This window comes from Puma concolor, chromosome D2 (genome assembly GCF_028749965.1).
Source record: "Puma concolor isolate L17-30 chromosome D2, mPumCon1.1.hap2, whole genome shotgun sequence".
In the NCBI taxonomy this organism is placed as follows: domain Eukaryota; kingdom Metazoa; phylum Chordata; class Mammalia; order Carnivora; family Felidae; genus Puma; species Puma concolor.
Window position 1 is genome coordinate 47,399,935 of NC_141677.1, and position 20,210 is coordinate 47,420,144.

A 20,210-nucleotide genomic window follows, 5' to 3' on the forward strand; every position below is an offset into this window, starting at 1 on the left:
AGTTCCTTAGAAGGTACTAAGAGAAGGAAAATATGAGTTATGAAAGAAAAGAAATGAGAATATGAGACTATCCGAGAATGAGAAAATATTTGAAAATCATGAGTCTGATAAAGGACTTGGGCCCAAAATATACAAAACATTTTCAAAATTTAATAATGAGGAAGCAATCCAGTTTTAAGTTAGGCAAAAGATTTCAACAGATGCTTTACCATAGAAGGTACGAGGGTGGCAAAGAAGCTCACAGAAAATTCTCTACATCGCTGGGCATTCTCATACGCTTGATATTTGATAAAGCCTTTTTTTTTTTTTTTTTCAACGTTTATTTATTTTTGGGACAGAGAGAGACAGAGCATGAATGGGGGAGGGGGCAGAGAGAGAGGGAGACACAGAATCGGAAACAGGCTCCAGGCTCTGAGCCATCAGCCCAGCGCCCGACGCGGGGCTCGAACTCACGGACCGCGAGATCGTGACCTGGCTGAAGTCGGACGCTTAACCGACTGCGCCACCCAGGCGCCCCTGATAAAGCCTTTTTGAAAGCAATTTTGCAATCTCTAAAATAATGTTAAAATAAAATATCCCTTTAGCCTAGTGGTGAATTTTGAGAATTTGTCCCAAGGAAAGACAAATGCATAAAGATGCACGTATAATGATGCTCATCGAAGCATTGTTTTCCTGACGGAAAAAAGTGGAAAGCAGCTTACTTGTCCATCAACGGGGGAGTGGTTAAATTATTTCAGGTACAGCCTTCCACAATGAGATAAATGCAAAAGTCTTCTAATATGAATTGTTAAGTAAAAAAAGGAGGTGCTAGAAAAACAATTGTAGTACGATCCCACCCCAATTTCTGTTACTGCCCTCTCTCAAGAACCTGCACATTACTAGGCATACAGAAATGGCAGTGACAGCTTGCACTGTGGGATGGAGTGGTGAGGCAGCTTTATGGTTTGCTTCGTAATGTTGGCATCAGAATAAGGAAATTTAATAAAAGTTAAAAAAAAAAAAAAAGGGTAGTCAGATACTTCACAGGGTGCTGCCCACACCCGATGGTCAGTTGCCAACTTTCCACGGTAACTCCCTGACGGAACGCTACTCACTTCATGTGTCTAGGGCCAGGCCAGCATTTCCTCAGCCGGAATGTCCCTCTGTCATCCTCAGGCAAAGGACGGTGATCTTCCCTTCCTCCTCCTTTCTCAAAACATTGGAAGCGACAGGCCTCTCAACTTTCATGGGGCTGAAATCTAGGGACAGCTACCCTCCAAGCCGCCTAACCAGGGCACAAGCCTCTGCCCGCTGGAGAGGCGGCTGCAGCCCGCTGGGCAAAATGATCCCTCTTGGGAACAGCTCGCAGGGCACCCGGCGGTCCGGAGGCCTCGGCTCGGTCCAGGGGACTGACCATGAGGGTAACAGCAGCAACAGTGACAAAGATTTCTGTTCATCTCCATCCAGTTGTCTCACTCCCAGGACCCGCCCACGTTGCAAAAAGGTAAGCAACAATGACGCTTTAGGTCTGGGGTGGTGTGGGGCTGTCACGGGAGCCTCACAGGTATGTGCTGCAGACATATCTGGTGTCACTCCTCTGCCACCGCTTACCCACAGTAAGCATGTGAACTAGGTTGCCTCACCCAGCCTCAGTTTCCCCCTCTGTCACGTGCTGTGTTTTGAAGATTTCGTGAGCTAATGTCTGGATGGCACCGGATTCAGTGCCTGTCCCGAGTAAGTGGTGTTGTTGTGATTTATGAATTATTTCATAGCCAGGGAGTGGAGTCCGCTTATGACCATTTCATGGGAGTTAGAATATATATAAACATTTCAAAATAATTCTAGAGGTTTGTAATTATTGTGACATTGTCACTGAGGTGGGACTCAAGCAGCTCCTGGGCTGAGGCCCGGGTTTCTTACCTGTAAAAACAAGGCTATTAACCTCTGTCCTTTGCTCCTCACCGGGCTGCCTGAGCTAGTGCTTTGTAAGCACTGAAGGCCGAATGAATAGGGAGTAATTGTCATAATTATTATTGTAAAACCTATTTTGGCCACCACGCCGGTTTGTTCTGGGAACATCCTCTCCGCCAATAATACCATTGCTTGTGGCACAAAATAAGGTCTGATGTAGATTCAGGAGTCCCAGGAGGGTGAGGGGGGGTGGTTCTTCCTTCACAGTTTGAGATGACAGCCCTGTGGGGACCTCCTGCGGGACCTGGGATGTCTGCACTCCTCCCAACCGTCTCAGTTTTAGGGTTCGTGATAGTTCTGAGAATGTCGCCCTCTAATTGAGCTCTCTCTCCAAGCTGATCAAAGGCTGGCTGTCTGGGAAGTCTTCACTTTTCACTCTGTCTGGAGGGAGACTGTCTGAAGAACCAACTTCTGAAATGCTCCTTAGCAAGGACATGATAAGATTTTCCACCGGCAGCATCTTGGAAAATTGCAGACACGTTTCAAAAAGCAATCACTCAAGCTACCTTATCTCCTGTAATTCTGATTGTGGCCTCAGATCAATCTTAAAAAGCTTTAGCCTCTGACACCCAACCAGGAACTGAACCACTCCGAATTTTAAATAACACAGATCAGAATGAAGTTCAGTGCCAAGCAGGGAACATCCTCCCTTTCCTTATCACACAAGCCTGTAACCACGGCTATTACTGTCTAAAATGCAGATATTAAGAAAGGCAACCTGAAGTTGGAGACAAATTGCTTTTTGGCTGGGGCGCTTTCCCTCCCTAAGGGGTTGAGATGAGTCACCGATCCAGGCTGTGTCTTTGCTAAGGACTTGGTCCCAAAGTTTCTCCCAGCAGATTCCAGAGTGATGCTGTGTCCCGTCCCTTCCAAATGCATTTGGTGTGCTCCTCGGGTCCCCACACCTTGCTTTACCACTGAGTTGCTGGCTCTCCCTAGTCTCCCTAGAGAGCCTGTCACCAGGTGTACCCTGTGGGACGGCACTGTGTCCTGAAGCAAGCAGGGGCTTTGGGGTCTGAGCACCAGCTCCCTGCACCTTCAGCTGCCCACAGTCCCTGAATCCCTTACTGCAGGGCTTCCCAGTCCAGGGTCCAAGCCCATGAAGGTGGATCCAGCTGGGATCCAAGGGTAAGCCTGGGGCCTGGGGCCTGTGGCAGACTTGCAGCCTTAAGCATGGGGTCTGGCAGAGCCCCCAATGAGCCCTCCAGCCTCATAGCCAACAGCCAAACCCAACCCAAAGAGAGTGTCCTTTGCATGGTTGGTGGGTCCTCTTTCTGGGGTCCTGGTCTTCCCTGTAGTTAGTTAGTTAGTTAGTTCCTTTGTTCGTTCATTCTGTGCCACTCCAGCATCCTGGTCTAGACCCCCGTGTATCCCCGACTTGCACTGAGTCATTTCTAAGGCCATTCCTTTAGGCGGCCCCATCTCACCGGATTCCTAAGCCTCTCAGCACGTGGTGGGGTTGAGTCTGTGCCTCATGTCCTCAGCTAACACGTCGGCTCCACCCTGGTGAGGGAGCCTTGGGCTCAGCCTCTCACCCCAGGCCTTTGTCATCAATGTGGGCGTTCTAATGCCCGTGACCATGTTCATGGGTCATGAACGAAACGCAATGCCAGGTTGGCATTCGACGAAACGCAATGCCAGGTTGGCAAGTGTCTGTGTAAAGGCCGTGCTCACTAGATTTAGTGTCCTGGCCTCACTGGGTCACCGTTGCAGGCTCACAGTGGTGTTGAGTAGTCGTCTAGGGACACAGGGGAACTAGTACTTGTGACCAGTGGACCAAAATGCTTACACAGTGGTTTTCCTGAACCCTCTAGTGGTGACAAAGCTCTGGCCAGTGGGACTGGGCAGGAGTGACCTCCGGCCTTCTCTCCTTTCTCCCCACACTGGGTCAACCTTGGAGGCCTTGAGAGACAGATAAGGCTGCCACCTGGTCCACAGCAAAAGATAAATTTTTATTGTGTTTAGGTGCTGGGATTTTAGGACTACTTAGCATTGTTTATTGTAACTAATTAGAAGTTATTTTGAGAAATTAAACTTTAGATAATTTTATCCCAAACTGCTCACTTGGCCACACACACACACACACACACACACACACACACACACACACACACAAAGTTTTAGAATCCTAGTACTATTTACACATTGTATTTTTATGTAGGCCAAGCTGTTTAATTAATAAAGATTATTCTCTCGCTCCTCTGATTGGATGTTGGGAGGGAAAGGCAATGAGAGATCAGGCCCATCTAATGTGGCATTAGAAGGCACAGGGAATTGCCTCACTCTCGTGGTCAGAGGCTCTGAGCAGGGCTTGGAGGGAGGTCTGGGTTCTGGCCTCGAGCTGTGATGGCCATGTGGCACCCACTTCCTGCTTGACTATTTACACTGGAGCACTGGAAGGAGCCCAGCAAGACTGTAGGTTGCTGTGTAAGTAAGGGGTTGTGGCTATCACAGTCCCTGGCCTGTCCCCAGCCATTGTAGGATCTCCCCTGGACAGAGCATGAAAGTGGCCTCTCTTCCCCCATGGCTCACTGGACCCGATGGTAGGCCTCTTTGCCTCCTTAAGAGGCTTTCCAGATGGAGGGCTTAAGGGAGACACAGAGATAGGCCCGATCCATGTGGAGCCCACGGCACTCGGTATCTGCGGTAGAGGGCTGGTGCATTCACATGGGAACCAGCCATCAGAGGCACATGCTCTGAGTTTCTTAAGGGGAGAGCATCTTCACTGGCCACCCGCCTCTTTCCGGTATTTTCTCTGATCCAGGACTTGGGTGGATGTTGGTGTAGATTTCTGTCCCACCTTAGTGCTCACCCTGCCCTGGTTCTTTGGAGCCTGCCTGGAGTGTTTGGAAAAGCCTCTGGTGTTCCCTCTGAACTGGGAGCCCTTAGTAGGCATTACCACTTGGCCCCTGTCCCACACTGGGAGGGGCGGTGGGGGGCGGGGGGCAGGGGGAGGGACACAGGGCCTCTCCACAGCCCGGGGTGCTTGGCAGTGAACCATAAGCCTGCTCTTCATGCAGTCATCCCTGGCATGTTTCCAGCCTTCTGACCCCATGATGGACAGGCCATCCCAGAGGCTGAGCCTGCTTACTCAGCCTGGCCCATGCTTTGGGACACGCTTCCTCAGAAGTTTGTTTCTGCTCAGAATCTGCACTATTGGGATGTGCTGATGCTGGGTCCAGGGGCTCGCCTTGGATGGCAGGGCCCGTCCCTTGGCTGGAAATGGTTTGGTTCTGTCTTATTGCTCTAAGCTCTTCAACTACTGCTGGGCTCTGGGGCACATAGTGCCTCTGAGAGTGGCCACTGGACTGTTTAGTTGAGAACAGGTTTGTCTAAGAAACACGGTATGGATTCTTTGTACACTGACCTGTGCCCGGCTGACCTGTGGCAGTGACTGCCACCGAAGGGCCTAGGCCGTGTTTTGCTGAGAAAGGCACAACTCCTCCCCATCCTCTCAAAAGCTGCTCTTCATTCAGCAAATGCTCCCTCTGTCCTCGGGGGACCAGGCAAGGCAGGAGACCTATACGGACGCTCCCAATCCCCTCCATTTTGCTCAGTGGTCTACTAATGTATTAAGGAGCTAGAATGCCCCAAATATAATTAAAAGTAAGTTATTCTGGTCTAAACAATGAATGAAATATATTTTCCATGCTGCCTCAATGTCATTTGATTCATTTTTATGCCTAGTAATTGACAAAACTAGCAATTTACCAATCAGTCTTGTAGCTATTACTATAAATTAACTGGGTTCAACAGAAAGCCAAAGGATTGATTATAAGTGGGAGACGTTTAAGTACTATAAGCTAACATCCTTGCTGACTTAAATTAGCAGACCCTGAGAGAAGCTCATTACATCTCCATGAACAGTCAGGCCACACTCAAGGAAACACAGAAGTCATTTTTAGAAGGCAAAGATCCGTTTTGTAGGCAGTGACATTCTGGGTGCAAAAGAATTCAGGGGCAACCAGACACTCGTCACTTGTGATTTATATATTCTTGAGTGTGTCATCAGACCTCTTAGTATCTTGGTTTTCTTTCCCTACAACAGTGGCAAATATTACCACATAATGATTAACGGTAGGTACTCACAAGTTATTACTGGTCTTGTTATTTCAGGGGTGCCCTCTTTCAAAACCACTGCTGTATTGTACAAGATAAGCTTTAAAACACATTATTTGTGGATGATTCCTTCAATCTTATATTTTTTTCCTTGACATGCCAAACGCAAGAAAAAACGGTTTTAACTAAATATTGTCTAAAAATTGTTTAAAAATGAGTTGGCTGCTGTTACCGATTTGAATTTACTAAGTATGTTTCTGTTTGATTTAAAGTAACTGACTAGAATTTTCATTTTTATCTGTTTAATAGTGGGGAGTTATATTTCTCAAATAGCTTCAAAAATATAAAGCTTCCTTTAAAAAGAAAGCCTGATATTTGATATTTGATATCTGGTATTCGAACCTAAATAAATGATGGCTTTCTCTTTCTAGAAGACTCCAAAGAGTAATTCTTTACAAAAGAAGCATTTGAAGTTGTCTCCAAGGACATCTTTTTTTTTAAGTAGCCTTCACACCCAGCACAAAGCCCAATGTGGAGCCCAATGTGGAGACCAATGCGGCGCCCAGCGTGGGGCCTGAACGCACAACCCTGAGATCAACACCTGAGCTGAGATCAAGAGTCGAACGCTTAACCGACCGAGCCACCCAGGCAGCCTCCACCCCCCACCCCAAGGACAGTTTAAACAAGAAAACATTTATTGTCTAATTTTTCTTTGCTGCACTAATGGTAATGTTACTATCAGTCCCCAGTTAGCTCACGGCAACTTCTGACCCCCTGTGAAGGGCACCTGCTCGCTAGCTCTTGAGTTATCCTGAGGCAGCGAGTGGGGCTTTTGCTGTATTCGGTACCTTTCCGTCATGCTCCTGTGTTCCTTCTCAGTGCAGCTAGATTGGCTAGAATTCACTGTGGCAAGATCCATGGTAGCAGCTAGGGAAGTAATTAGTTGCTTGCCCTTTTGTGGACAGAGATTTGCAGGTGGAAAGGAGGAAGGAGGAAGAGAAGCCAGGCTCTCCAAAAGTTCTAAGGAAGTCAGGGGCAAGTTTACGAGTAAGCTAAACAGGACCAGGTGGAGACACCAGCTGCAAAGGTCCCCTGGCATCAAGGTCTGTATCTATTAGCCTTCTTGCCACCAACCGTGCCTCCATGCAGACCTTTGCCAGGTGCAATGGTTGGAGCTTTTTTACCGAATAGCTGTCCAAGACCGAAGGTGGTGCCAATGGCAGGAACTCTGGGAAGCTCTCCTGGTCTGGCCAGACCCCCAAAGCTTACCTGCTTCTTCAGGCTTGTGTTCTATTAATCCAGAAAGGAACTTCTGCAAACTTCCATGGTTTGGCTGACTCTAGTTACTGTGCCTCTATTCCTCTTTGCCTTGAAAGGGCTCCGCTGGCGTTTTGGCTTTGAGGGTTGAAAGGGTACTCAGAGATCCTCTCTGGCCAACTTCCCATTCAATGACCAACTCTCTTTGAAGCCAAGTGGCGGTCTGGCCTCGGCTTGCACAGCACCAGGGACTGGAGCTCAGCCCTGACCAGAAGACCGCTCCACTGAACAGAGGATTCTTCACATACAGGGGGACATGGTGGCCTTTGTGCAATTCCACTTGTCCTGGCTACAGCTTCTGGAGGTCCACAGAATAGAGGTAGTCTTGTTCACGTGAGGTACAGTGACCGAACGGGTGCCCTTCCCAGGATCTGTCTTCTCTGGATGATTTATTCAGTCTGTCCCTCATGTGGGCAGGAGTTCAGACCCCTCGCCATCCCGGCTGTCCTGCTGCACTGAAAGTGTGGTGCCTCGAGGGGCTATCATGTGACAGTTGTGACCTGGTGTGACCACGGCAGAGCTTAATGGGTTTTCCCGTCCCTTTTTCTAATTTCTGTGCATCTCAATAACAGATCTGCAGTCCCCAGATGTTCTGGCAACTATATCTCACTGTGAGTCTGTACTGAGCTTTTAAGCTAATTAAAACTCTTACCTCTGCCTCATTCAACCTATTCTTAATCTAGGTTTCTCTATTCTGTGAAATCAAGTGATTGTTTTTGAACCAAAGGGAGGACTTTATATTTTATCTTAACAATTTCCCATGAAACCAGCCTGTCAAAGTCATTTTGAATCTCTATGCTGTTTTCTGCCTTTGCTGTCCCTCCCAGCTCTGCAGGTTCACTAAATGCATCTTTGGTTTTGCTCTGGGAAGCCACTGCCATGCTGTGAGGATAGCTGAGTGGGCCACAGAATGATGAGGAAACATGTGCAGGAGAGAAACCCAGATAGAAGAGTGAGAGCAAAAGCAGAAACTGCCTGGAGTCTCAAAAGCCGAACCTGGAACTCGCCCAGCACCACTTCTGTCTCATCAGGAACAGAGGAGGGGAAATCGATTCCAATTCCTGTGGGGAGGAGCAGTGTGCACTCAGGGGAAGGCAGGAACGGGCGGTGGCCGTCCTCGGACACCAGCCTATCACATACCTCCTACAGGTGGTATGAACATTAAAGCAAGTTAATACATGCGAAGCACTTAGAGCCATGCCTGGTTCGTAATGCATAGAAGTGTTTGCTGTTAGCTAGATTCAAACCCAGGAAGTAAGGCAGAGCCAAGATCAGGGTCATGATGCACACCACTGGACTCGTCTTGCTTCACTGAGCTGGGTGACTTACTAAGCCTTCACTGGCTCCAGTCCCACCCAGGGGAGAAGACCACCTCTAAGGTGTTGCCTGCATGTTGAATCTCACTGTCACGGCAGCCCTTGTGGTCGGTAGTGATTCTCACCCCACACAGGGGAATGGTGGCTCAGAGCGGGGAATCCCCTTTTTTGGTTACTAGCTGGTAAGCATGGAAGCCAGACAACAAAAGTCTGTCCTTCTCTATCATGTGGGATTCTGTAAAACGGCTTGCTGAGGTCCAGACAGCGGGTGTCCATGGCAGTCCTGACACCCACTGGCGTGGACTCTTTATTGAAAAAGGCAGCGTGGACCACATGCAAGGCTGCTCTCAGGGAAACCTGTGGGTTTGGACGATCCTCACTTTCTGGATCTGTCACCTGCTTTTCCCATTTAATTTAATTAATTAATTTTTAATGTTTATTTATATTTGAGAGAGAGAGAGCAAGTGGGGGAGGGACAGAGAGACAGAGAGAGGGAGACACAGAATCCCAAGCAGGCTCCAGGCTCCGATCCATCAGCACAGAGCCCGACGCGGGGCTTGAACTCACGAACCTTGAGATCATGACCTGAGCCAAAGTCGGAAGCTTAAGCGACTAAGCCACCCAGGCCCCCCTCACGTTTCATTTTAGAAGGCTTCTTAGTGCTTCTTGGTGCTCTTCTATTTTAGATCCCATTTGAAGGATTGTACGTATCTTGTCTCTGAGAGTTTGGGCAGCACTGACACCCCCCCCCCATTCCCATTGTCTGGTCCTCAGCACAACCAGGGCCCCAGAACACTGCACCAAAGGTGGGAGCTTCAAAGACCTCCCCACATCTGCAGCTCATAGGGGGCAAAAATGGAATTTGAACCCAGGTTCTCTGAGTCTAAATATAGAAAATTATAGCACATAAGCTTCCATTTTATCTTTCTGAGCATCACGTTCTCCATGCGTACAACAGAAATGACTTAGATCTGCCCCTGTAAGCTTGCTCCGAGCCTCAAAGGAAATCATGAACGTTTATTCAACAAGTGTTTACAGAGCTTCTACTCTGTGTCGGGCACTGCTCGGGACACTGAGGACACAGATATGAACAAAACAGACAAAATCCCGACCTTGATGAGCTTACATTCTAATAAGGGAACGTAGTCCAGTTACCTCCTTGCCAGCCACCGGGCATTTTACAAAAACAATCAAGTATTTTCCTACCGAGCATCCAACACAAGGCTGGGTCAGAATTCACTCATTCATTCAATTTGTTTCTTCATTCATCCATCCATTCATTCAATTATTCACGTAAGCGTCAAATATTACCAAGAATCAGGTATGTACTCAGTGCGGTGCTAGGTGGTGGGAAAAGAGAAAGGATAAGTAAGATAAACCGTGGCCCCGTCTGAATGAAGTTTACAGTCTAGAACGGGGAACAGACATTAAACTCAGGAAGTGTTATAAAAAAGCAGCAGCAATATCAACAACAGCAGCAGTCGTCATCATCATCATCATCATCATCATCCTCTTGGGCTGGTTTGAGCAACAGCTCACAACCTACGAAGGATGCTCAGTCAGCATGTGCTAAATCAACTCCAGCTGAGCCGGATTCACAAGGTCTAGACGTGAAGCAGCGTCTGACGCATGGGCCGCTCTCTGCCTTGCTGTGAGCACGGGCTGGGCTCTAACCGGCCTGACAGCATCTTGATTGTGGCCCCCAGAGAGGGCTGAGATAAGGGGGGGATGCTGGGTAGAGTGTCACACAGGCGAAGTTGAGAGGTCCTGCAGGCTGACATTAAGCGGCACAGCAAAGAGCTGCTTCCTAGTGGTCCTGCTGCACATCTGTCGGCCTTCAGACGCTATGGTAGTGTACCCACTAGCCTAGGCCTGATGCCAGCCCCCCACTTCCCTCATCCGAGGAACCCAGGCACCTTCTCCAGGGGCAAGGACCCAAGGAACCGGCTCAGGACAGCACCGTTTTCCCCTTGATGCACAAGGCGGAGGCTAGGGCTGACTGGCTGCATGCTGGCACATTCCCTGCGACCTTCAAGCTCTAGGGTCAGATGGCCTCTCTCTCCTCCCCAGAGGTTTCCTCTTTCTTTAAGATTTCTGGCTCCTGACTGTCCAGTGTTAATGTTTGCTCCTAGAAGTGCATCTGCTTTCCCATCCATCTTGTCTTTCCTCCTCCCAATTCCAAGCTTTTACTCGAAATTAAATCAAACTTTAAATCAATCTCCTCTCCCAAGGCCAAGCTTCCCATCGCTTATCCCCCTGGAAAAAACAAAAGCAAAGCCAGCCCCTTCTCCAGGTGATTGTTAAATCACCTCCGCTAATGCCCGTGGTGCATCAGTCAACCTGGGGCGTAGATTTGAGACTCTGTCACCCCAGGCTGCAGCTGTCACCTGCCACGCTTTCTCCCCTGCGGCTCCCAAGGCCCCCACCCCCTTGCTCCTGCGCAGGGCAGGTTTTCTAGACACACCCGATGTCAGGACAAGAGCCCCATCTGAATGGTCATTCTGCCTCCAGCCTGGCCCCCTCCCATCCCCTGCCTGTCCTGGTGCTGGAAGATTTCCCTCTCAGAGCTCTGAGGGCCAAATCTGAGCCCGCAAACCTTCAGAGCCCGTCAACACTGTTGACAGAATGAGGACACAGGCTCCCAGACGTGGCAACCAAGCCCCTCCACATCCAGCTTCTGGTATCCCGTCCACAGTTTGCGTTCCCGCCAATGCGATGAGCCTCGCACTTGGACTTCAGAGACTCTGTGCTCCTTCTTGAACGTGAGCTGCCAAAAACCCCCACCCCCACCCGAGTTCACTTTAAATGCATTTTCTGAGCACCCCCAATGTGTCAGGTCAGCTCTGCAGAGGCTGGCTGGGCTTGGTGACTCTGTCCAGAAGCGGACAACCCTCAGCTGAAGGACAACATTCAAACCCTCAGCTGATCCCCCTTCTGGTTACCTAAAGAAGAAAGAACTCTCTAGGGCTGCATCCCTGTCACACTCCTTTTCTGGTTTTAGTTTTTCTTTTCTTGTTTTAATTAAAAACATTGTAAAATATGGATTTCAATGGGTATCGTCTCACTGTAAGACACGAAAAGAATACAGATAAATCCCGAGTGTTTTGGTCACCACCTCACTCTCGTGCCCTTCCCACAGCTTGTATTCCGAGGACTCCCCAGCTAAATTATTTCAGTTTATTTCACCCACTTTTTTAGTTAAGGTTGTATCACAACACAGATGAATCAAACAGTCCCACAACGCTTGGCATAAGGCAGCAATTCCTTCCTCTTCCACGTTGTCCGAATCTCCGTCACTGTTTCCAGCTCTTTCTGCCGGGGCTTTTCTCTTTCTTATGTTCTTTTCAAAATAGTATGATTACATTACTATGTCTTGAATTAAAATTCTAGGTATTATCTATGCAATTCCCAGCATGGAAGGTTGAGATTTTGCTTTTTTCATGTCCCTGCCTCTAGATGGGCACCTCCTGCATCTTTCTGCACCTTCCTGCACCTTCCTGCACCTGCACGGCAAGGCTGGTTATGGCAGTCGGCACTCAGGGCTTCTGCTCCCCTGCCAGAGATCTAATTTCGAGGAAGCATCTAAGGATTCTTGTCTCTCCTCTTTCTAGAACTCCTCCCATTCAGACACTGGGCTACCTCTCCTTTTTTCCTCTGGATCGTTCCTCTCTTCTTTCTGGAAGATTGTGTCATGTTTTCCCTCCAACTCTTCCCTTGGGGTTTCGTTTCTGATATTTTATTTCTGGATTCTGGGAACTGGTTTGTTCTCTGACTGTCCATTTTAGTGGTCTGTCTCTGAGGAAGTCGTGCATAGTTTTATATAAAATTTCCCCCCCTGCATGGTTTTTGTTCCCTCTCTTTTTTTCCTCCCTCCCTCCCTTCCTTCCACCTTTCTTTTTTCTTTCTCTTTCTTTCTTCTTTTCTTTTTTCTTTCTTCTTTCTTTCCCTTCCTTCCTTCTTTCCACTTTTCTTTCTCTCTCTTCCTTCCTTCCTTCCTCCTTTCTTTCTTTCTTTCTTTCTTTCTTTCTTTCTTTCTTTCTTTCTTTTCTCTTTCTTTTCTTTCTTTCTTTCTTTCTTTCTTTCTTTCTTTCTTTCTTTTCCTTCCTGCCTTCCTTCCTCCCTTCCTTTTCCTGTGTATGTGTCTGTCCTTCACATGAGATTCTTTCCTTAAATAGGTAGTGACCCAAACCTTTTCATCCCTGCTTACGACTGGTTCTGTAAATAGTGACCAGAAGCTGTATGAGGGGCCATGAGGAACTGTCTACATGACAGGCCAACAGAGAGAGATGGGCCAGGGCTGCTTCCCTTGGGGAAGCGCTGCTGTCGGTATATATATATATATATATATATATATATATATATATATATGTGTGTGTATGTATATATATATGTGTGTGTGTGTGTGTGTGTGTGTATATATAGACACACATATATATATACATTTTTTTTTCTCGGCCTGTCAGATTCTTCAGTGAAAGTTCTTCATTTCCTTCCTGAGGGCTATTCTTGACTGCTGGGGCCTGGGAGCCACATGTGGGATGGAGACTGGGGGTGGTGGGGGGTGGTGCTAAGTAACTGGAGCCCATCAATCCCCGTCTCGTGCTCCAGCAGGCCAGCGTCTTCAGCCTGGAGTGCCCTGCTCCCAGCCCTCCCAGAGAACCAACTCCATTGTTACAGAGACGGAAGGCAGTCAGGCTTTCCGTGAGGTTGCTCAGGAGATCTGCGACCTAGTTGCTTTCTACGCTGACCTTCCACCAGTTCTCCTGTTTTCGGCTCCTTTTTTGGCCTCATTTCCAGAGATATCTGGCCTTGCCAATTCCTGAATCTTTGGTGGGAAGTGAGGGGGCGCTGCTTTGCAAACCAGACAGATCGTCGTGCTGTCCTAGTGCGGGCTCAGACTTTAGCTCTCCTGGGTCTGCTGAATCAGTCACGTCTCGCCCATCTGTCTTCTAGCATCCAGGATGCTGTGGGGGGCTGTCTCCCCCCTCCCTTCCACCCAGGTGTGTTCACACCTTCAAAAGCGCCAGTCAGGGCTCTACACTGGAGTTGCGGGGTTTTTAAATCTAGTCATCCTTAACTAGAAGTTTAACTTTTGATTTCCTTATTACTTTAGGAAGTATTATGAAGTGGGTGTTTTATTTCCACATGTATAGAACTTCTCTCTCTCTCTTGCATACACGCCCCCACTCAGTATCATTTTGCTAATTTAAAAGTCTTTCTTTTGTCCTACAGTCAATGAATGTGTCCCTGTAATTTCACTTTTTGAAACAAACTGGAGAACAATGAGCATTGGTTTTCTTTGTTTATGTATCCTTCAAAGCTGTGTCATTAAGAGCATAAAAGTTTGCAGGTGCTCTATTTTCTCGGTATGTTATTTATATTATTATGAAATATTTCTCTTTGTTCCCATCACCTTGCATTCCATTATATTTGATTTTGATGTTGCTAAATCTGCTCTCTTTCTGATCGCCTTTGCTGGCTTATCTTGTCTCCATCGTTTTGTTTTGCAACCTTGTTGGTTTTTGCTCTTTTTTAAAGCCAGTCTTCCACTTTCTGTCATTTAAGAGACCGACGAATCTGACATTTGTGATGATGACACTTTGTTCCTAACCCTTGCCATCCTAGTCGCTTATTTTTCGTGTTCTATTTACCTTTCCCTCTTGTCTTTTTTCCTTTCCGCCATTTTCCGCCCATGTGTTGAGCTGATCACATTGAATTTGTTACATTTTCCCCATCGCATGTTTTGGAAGTTATACTTGCCATTTCTGTCCTGTTCCTTTTCTATTCAAAACCAAGAGACCCACAAGTGAAGGACTTGGGTGTCAGATCACTAGACTGAGTCCTCGAACGGTGGAAACGGACCAGGCTGCTCAACAAAGAATGTGGTAGGAGGTTTCATGGCTCAAGAAACACTTCCAGTGGAAGCTAAGACCGCTAAGACGCAAAAACCTGGAATCTTCTATTAGTAACCGCAAGGTCTGTCTGCTGGAGAAGCCATCAGGGGCATGTGCTGGGAAAAGCGGTAGGGACAGGGGCACACTTCCAGGTTCTGTCCTAAAGCACTTTGGCCTTATCTTCCCGTGTGAGTCCATACGGCCCCTTTCCTCCATCTTGACTTTCCCCATCTCTAGCTCTTATGTTCTCCGCTGACCCTCCCGCTAGTGAGAAGGGGAGAAGGGAAGTGATGGGGCTCTGACAGAGAACAAGAGCGTGGGCCGAGAGTTATCCTCATCACGTGTTATGTGCTCTGGGCAGCATCAAGGGTAGCTGGACTTCCCTCCTCTGGACAATTACATCTGCTAGACAGATGACAGGCTGTCTGTCAGGAGGGTGCTTACTGCCTGGGCCCTTCTGTCACTGTAAACAGTGAGCAGGGCACATTTTTCCAGGAACCAGATATTGGGAATTAGTCCATTACATGTAGTTCATGCAATTAAGTGGAAATGTGTGGGCTATTTTGCCAGCAGGCGTGCAGGTTTGAGATCATACTGTATAAGCTAAGTGAGTCAAATTTAACCAACAGTCTCCTGGAGACTGGGGACCTGTGTAACAGGGCTACCATCAGGCTTCATGGGGGAAGGAATTACGGGACGAAACAGTGTCCCGTGAGGATTTGAGAGTGTCGGCCAGGGGCCAGAACAGGGGCCCTGGGCATGACACTGGCATCTGTTGGGAGACACTGTCTCCTTTTAGAGATCCAAAGGCTCTCTGGCAGTGAATGCCCTGGTTTAGTTTGGATGGGGCTCCAGGCTCCTCCAGGCTGGTGGCTGAGGACGCGGACACCACCATCTTATTAGTTGTTTCTACTACAAGCCACTGAAGTCTGGAAAAGATGAAAGGGGAGGGAGGGGAGTGTCCAGTTCAGGAAATCCGGGAGACACAGCTTCCTCATGGAGCTGGAGCTGATGGGAGATGGGAGGAGGAGTATGTGGGGAAGCCCGTGGCAGGGGCCCATGCATGGCCCGGGTCACCTGAGTGTGTTCCTTTTGTCCCCTGGGCTTGCCCAGCATCAACATGCAGTTCTCCCAGGAGACAGTGCCATGGGCTGGGCCAGGAGGGGATGACAGGAGGGGCCACAAACAGGGTCCTAAGATGCTAGGAACCCTGGAATTTTTCACAGTCACCAGAGTGACCTGACAGTCACACGTAAGAGTCACTGACGGGTCCGCCAGAAAAGCCATCGTTGAAGGGCCAAGGCTGGTCTTGAACACAAAGAGTAAAGGCCAAAAGGCAAATGGTGGTGGGCAAGCTGGAAGTGTGGTGCCCAATCTTGGAAGTGGGCTCAGTGGTAGGGCTGGGGAGGTGGGGAGCAAGACAAGGGCAGGGCTGAGGAGGCATCAGATAGGCCATGTGCTAGAATTTGCCATCAGATATGTGTATGTGCTATGAGCTGATCCTTAGTGCATTTCTGTGGCATAGGGAATAATGTCTCCATTTAGCAGTGAGAAAAACCAAAAGCAAAAAAAAGTAAGTGACTTATCCCAAGTCATAAAGCTAGTGTGCTAGATCTAATGCAGATCAAATTCAGATCTGCCTGACTCCAAAGTTTCTGTTTGTTCCAGTCAACGTCTCTGGGAGCTGTGTTCCTTCCTTATGAAACCAAGGAGTCTGGACAAGATCAGGGTTTCTTAAGCCATATTTCAGAACCTCCTTCATGATTTGTGTCTTCCCTACCACTCCTCGGTGCTGGCATTTATGGAAAAGTTTTTTAGTCTTAGTAGTTATTTTTTTTTTTAAAGTTTTTTTTTTTCAACGTTTATTTATTTTTGGGACAGAGAGAGACAGAGCATGAACGGGAGAGGGGCAGAGAGAGAGGGAGACTCAGAATCCAAAGACACAGAATCCAAAGGGGCAGAGGGAGAGAGAGAGACACAGACACAGCTCTGAGCTGTCAGCACAGAGCCCGATGTGGGGCTCAAAGTCACAAGCTGCGAGACCATGACCTGAGCCAAGTCAGACACTAAACCGACTGAGCCACCCAGGTACCCCAACGTTTTAACCATTTCTAAGTGTACAGTTCAGGAGCACTAAGTACATTCACATTGCTGTGAAACACTTTTCAATTTTAACTTAGATGTATTTTAGAGGGGAAAACGTGGTATCACTGTCATGAACGGAACCCAGTACTACTTTCCACAAACACAAGTTAACCATTAGAATACTACAGTGAAGACAGAACGTATGCACTGTTGCCACTGAAGGCTCTGAGATGAGGCCAGCTCCTTCCTGTCCCCGTCCCTGTCCCCATTTTTTAAGGGAGGATCCCAAGCCCTGGAGATGGCTAAACATATGCCTGCACCCAACAGATGCTTCCTCCTTGACAGACTCAGAAGAACTGAAAGAGGGGTGGGAAGGTCATCTCACGGTGATGTCCATGTGATCCCGTGCTGTGCCTGGGTCCCTCCTCCCACCTTGCCCATCACTGAGCACCCTCTCTGCACGCCCCCACCCACACCCCATCTCCACACGGTAGGAACTGCTGAGATGTGCACAGACTCCCACCCACCTGACCTTGGATCAGGTGGATCGTGCAGTACTGGTGGAGAACAGGAGGAGCCACTGAGAGGCAGAGGCATTGGACACAGGGGTTCCACAGTGAGCCAGATTTCAGTTTAGGGTTAGATTCGTCTTGGGTGCCCATGTCCTGGGAGAGCGGAAGTAACAGGAGTGTTACCAAGAGGCTGAAAGGAATGCAGGGAAGGTTTGTTTTCCTTAAGTTGTGCAGAGAGGCTCTCTATCTACATTATACGGAGACCTTTGCCTTGCTGAAGCTGTGGCCGTGCTTCAGTAAAACAAGCTGTGATGCCAGGAACATGGGGGCTGGGAATAACAATCACTTTGGAAATCCTGGCTAAGTGTCACCGTGAGTGAGGTCAGTGGCTTAGGGGCTGGAGGAGTGGAGGTCCTGACAGGAGGGTCTCTGCCTTCTCCCCTCTCCTGGGCCTAGTTAGCCCTCCCTCGGACCCTGCCGTGATGCCCCAGGACACAAGACACGTGCTTCTCACCTGGGGCTTGGTCTCATCTTTGTCCTTGTAGTAGAAAAGCTGATCCCCACGCAGCACGAACCAGCGCGGCTGCCAGTTCTTCATGATGCTCCTCTGCTTCTTCAGCCAGCCCTCCTTCAGTATGGGGCCCAGCCTGTGGGGGCATGGCGGCCGCCCAGGGCTCCGGCTCTGCTCCCCCATCACCAGGCTTTTGGAGCGGGCTGGAAGCCAAGAACACACGCGATGAGTATGAGGGATGCACGCCTGTTGTCAGTCCTTGCCCCACCCTGGCATCCCCACTGCCCTGTGACCAGGGCATAGAAGCCTAGGCCAGCAGGGCATGAGCGTGCTTGGCATATTCCCCCTGGGCACCAAAGGGCCATGGACTGCAACACCTCAGCAGCAGCCACCTAAGGTTATCCACTTGGGATGGGTGCACAGCATGCCTGCTTAGTTAGTTTCTGCTGTCTCTAGGCCCTTAGGGTCTTCATTTCCCCAGGTTTGGTCATCCATCCATGCGTCCATGCATGCATCCACACATCCATTTACTCGCTAATGCATGCATGCATGTATGCATCCATCTAGCCACGAATCCATCTTTCCTTCCTTCCTTCCATCCTTCCTTCCTTCCTTCTTCCATCCATCCATCCTTCCATCCATCCATCCTTCCATCCATATCTTTCCTTCCATCCTTCCATCCATATCTTTCCTTCCATCCTTCCTTCCTACTTTTTCCATCCATCCTTCCTTCCTTCCTTCTTCCATCCATCCATCCATCAATATCCTTCCTTCCATCCATCCATCCATCCATCTCCTTCCTTCCACCCTTCCTTCCTTCCATCCTTCCATCCATCCATCCTTCCTTCCTACCTTCTTTCATCCAACCATCCTTCCATCCGTTCATCCATCCTTCTTCCATCCACCCATCCATCCATCCATCCATCTTTCCTTCCATCCTTCCATCCAACCATCCATCCATCCATCCATCCTTCTTTCCTTCCATCCTTCAATCCTTCCATCCATCCTTCTTTCCTTCCATCCATCCATCCAACCATCCATCCATCCTTCTTTCCTTCCATCCTTCCATCCATTCTTCCATCCTTCCATCTATTCATCCATCCTTCTTCCATCCATCCATCCTTCCTTCCATCCTTCCATCCATCCATCCTTCCTTCCTTCCATCCTTCCATCCATCCATCCTTCCTTCCTACATTCTTCCATCCATCGTTCCATCCATCCATCCATCCATCCTTCTTCCATCCATCCATCCATCCTTCCTTCCTACCTTCTTCCATCCATCCATCCTTCCATCCATCCATCCATCCATTCATCCATCCTTCTTACCATCAATCCTTCCATCCATCCATCCATCCTTCTTTCCTTCCATCCTTCCATCCATCCTTCCTTCCTTCTTCCATCCATCCTTCCATCTATCTTCCATCCATCCATCCTTCTTTCCATCCTTCCATCCATCCATCCATCCTTCCTTCCTACCTTCTTCCATCCATCCATCCTTCCAACCATCCATCCATCCATCCTTCTTCCATCCACCCATCCATCCATCCTTCCTTCCTTCCTACCTTCTTCCATCCATCCATCCTTCCATCCATCCATCCATCCATCCATTCATCCATCCTTCTTCCATCAATCCTTCTTCCATCAATCCTTCCATCCATCAATCCTTCCATCCATCCATCCATCCTTTTATCCATCCATTCTTCCTTCCTTCCTACCTTCTTCCATCCATTCATCCTTCCTTCTTTCCTTCCTTCCTTCTTCCATCTATCCATCCTTCCTTCTTTTCTTCCTTCCTACCTTCTTCCATCTATCCATCCTTCCATCCTTCCTTCTTTCCTTCCTTCCATCCATCCATCCATCATCTTTCCATTTGTTCAATGGTTAATCCATCTATTCATTCAGCAGCCATTTATTGAGTACCTACATGTGTCAGTTACTGTTCTAGGTGCTGGGATAAAGCAGTGAAATAATGAACAGATAAAAATCTGGGTCTTCCTGGAGCTCATATTCCATCAGGGTTTCTGTTACTCAGGCCCCAAGGGAGCTGGCCCATCAGCCCCTCTCCCTGGTTTGTGCAGGGCACCCTTTCTCTGGAGGCATTAGACTTGAACACCATTTCCCAGAACCCCCCAAAGTCACCTTGCTGCTTCTCTGGGCTCATCCTGGCAGAGTGGGCCTGGGAAGCAGGGTCTCTACTCCAGCTGTTTGTTTTAACTTGTTAATGGATCCTTGGCAGGGCAAAGGGGCCATCTCTCCTACCCCAGAGTCCCTGAGTGCCCATGAGCCCTCTGCCCTGCAAACTCCCTCTGCTCCCCATGTGACACCACCTGACACTCTGCCAGGACTGGTACTGCCCTTCACAGTGATGACTGGGTCCTTGTCCCCTACTAACCCTCTTCTACATCATTATCTCCCTCTTTATGCTCTGTCTCAGGAAAAGCAACTCTCCCCTCTCTGGCCAGTAGCAAGGATATTGCTGCAGTGATCACCAGGAGGGGCCACCCTGGACTTTGGAAGGACAGTTCTTCTAAATGGAATCACACTTGTAATTCTTAAACCACAGATC

General features: G+C 48.6%; 1 protein-coding gene across 6 annotated transcripts in view; it reads right to left on the reverse strand.

Moving 5' to 3' along the window:
- The window catches only part of ARHGAP22 (Rho GTPase activating protein 22), a 176,583-nt gene that overhangs the window by 99,692 nt on the left and 56,681 nt on the right, over window positions 1-20,210 (reverse strand). For all 6 annotated transcript variants that reach the window (XM_086680229.1, XM_086680232.1, XM_086680231.1 and 3 more), the window contains one exon: window positions 17,648-17,847. In XM_086680229.1, the coding sequence (XP_086536355.1) occupies window positions 17,648-17,847 (200 nt within the window). The remainder of the gene's footprint in view (window positions 1-17,647; window positions 17,848-20,210) is intronic.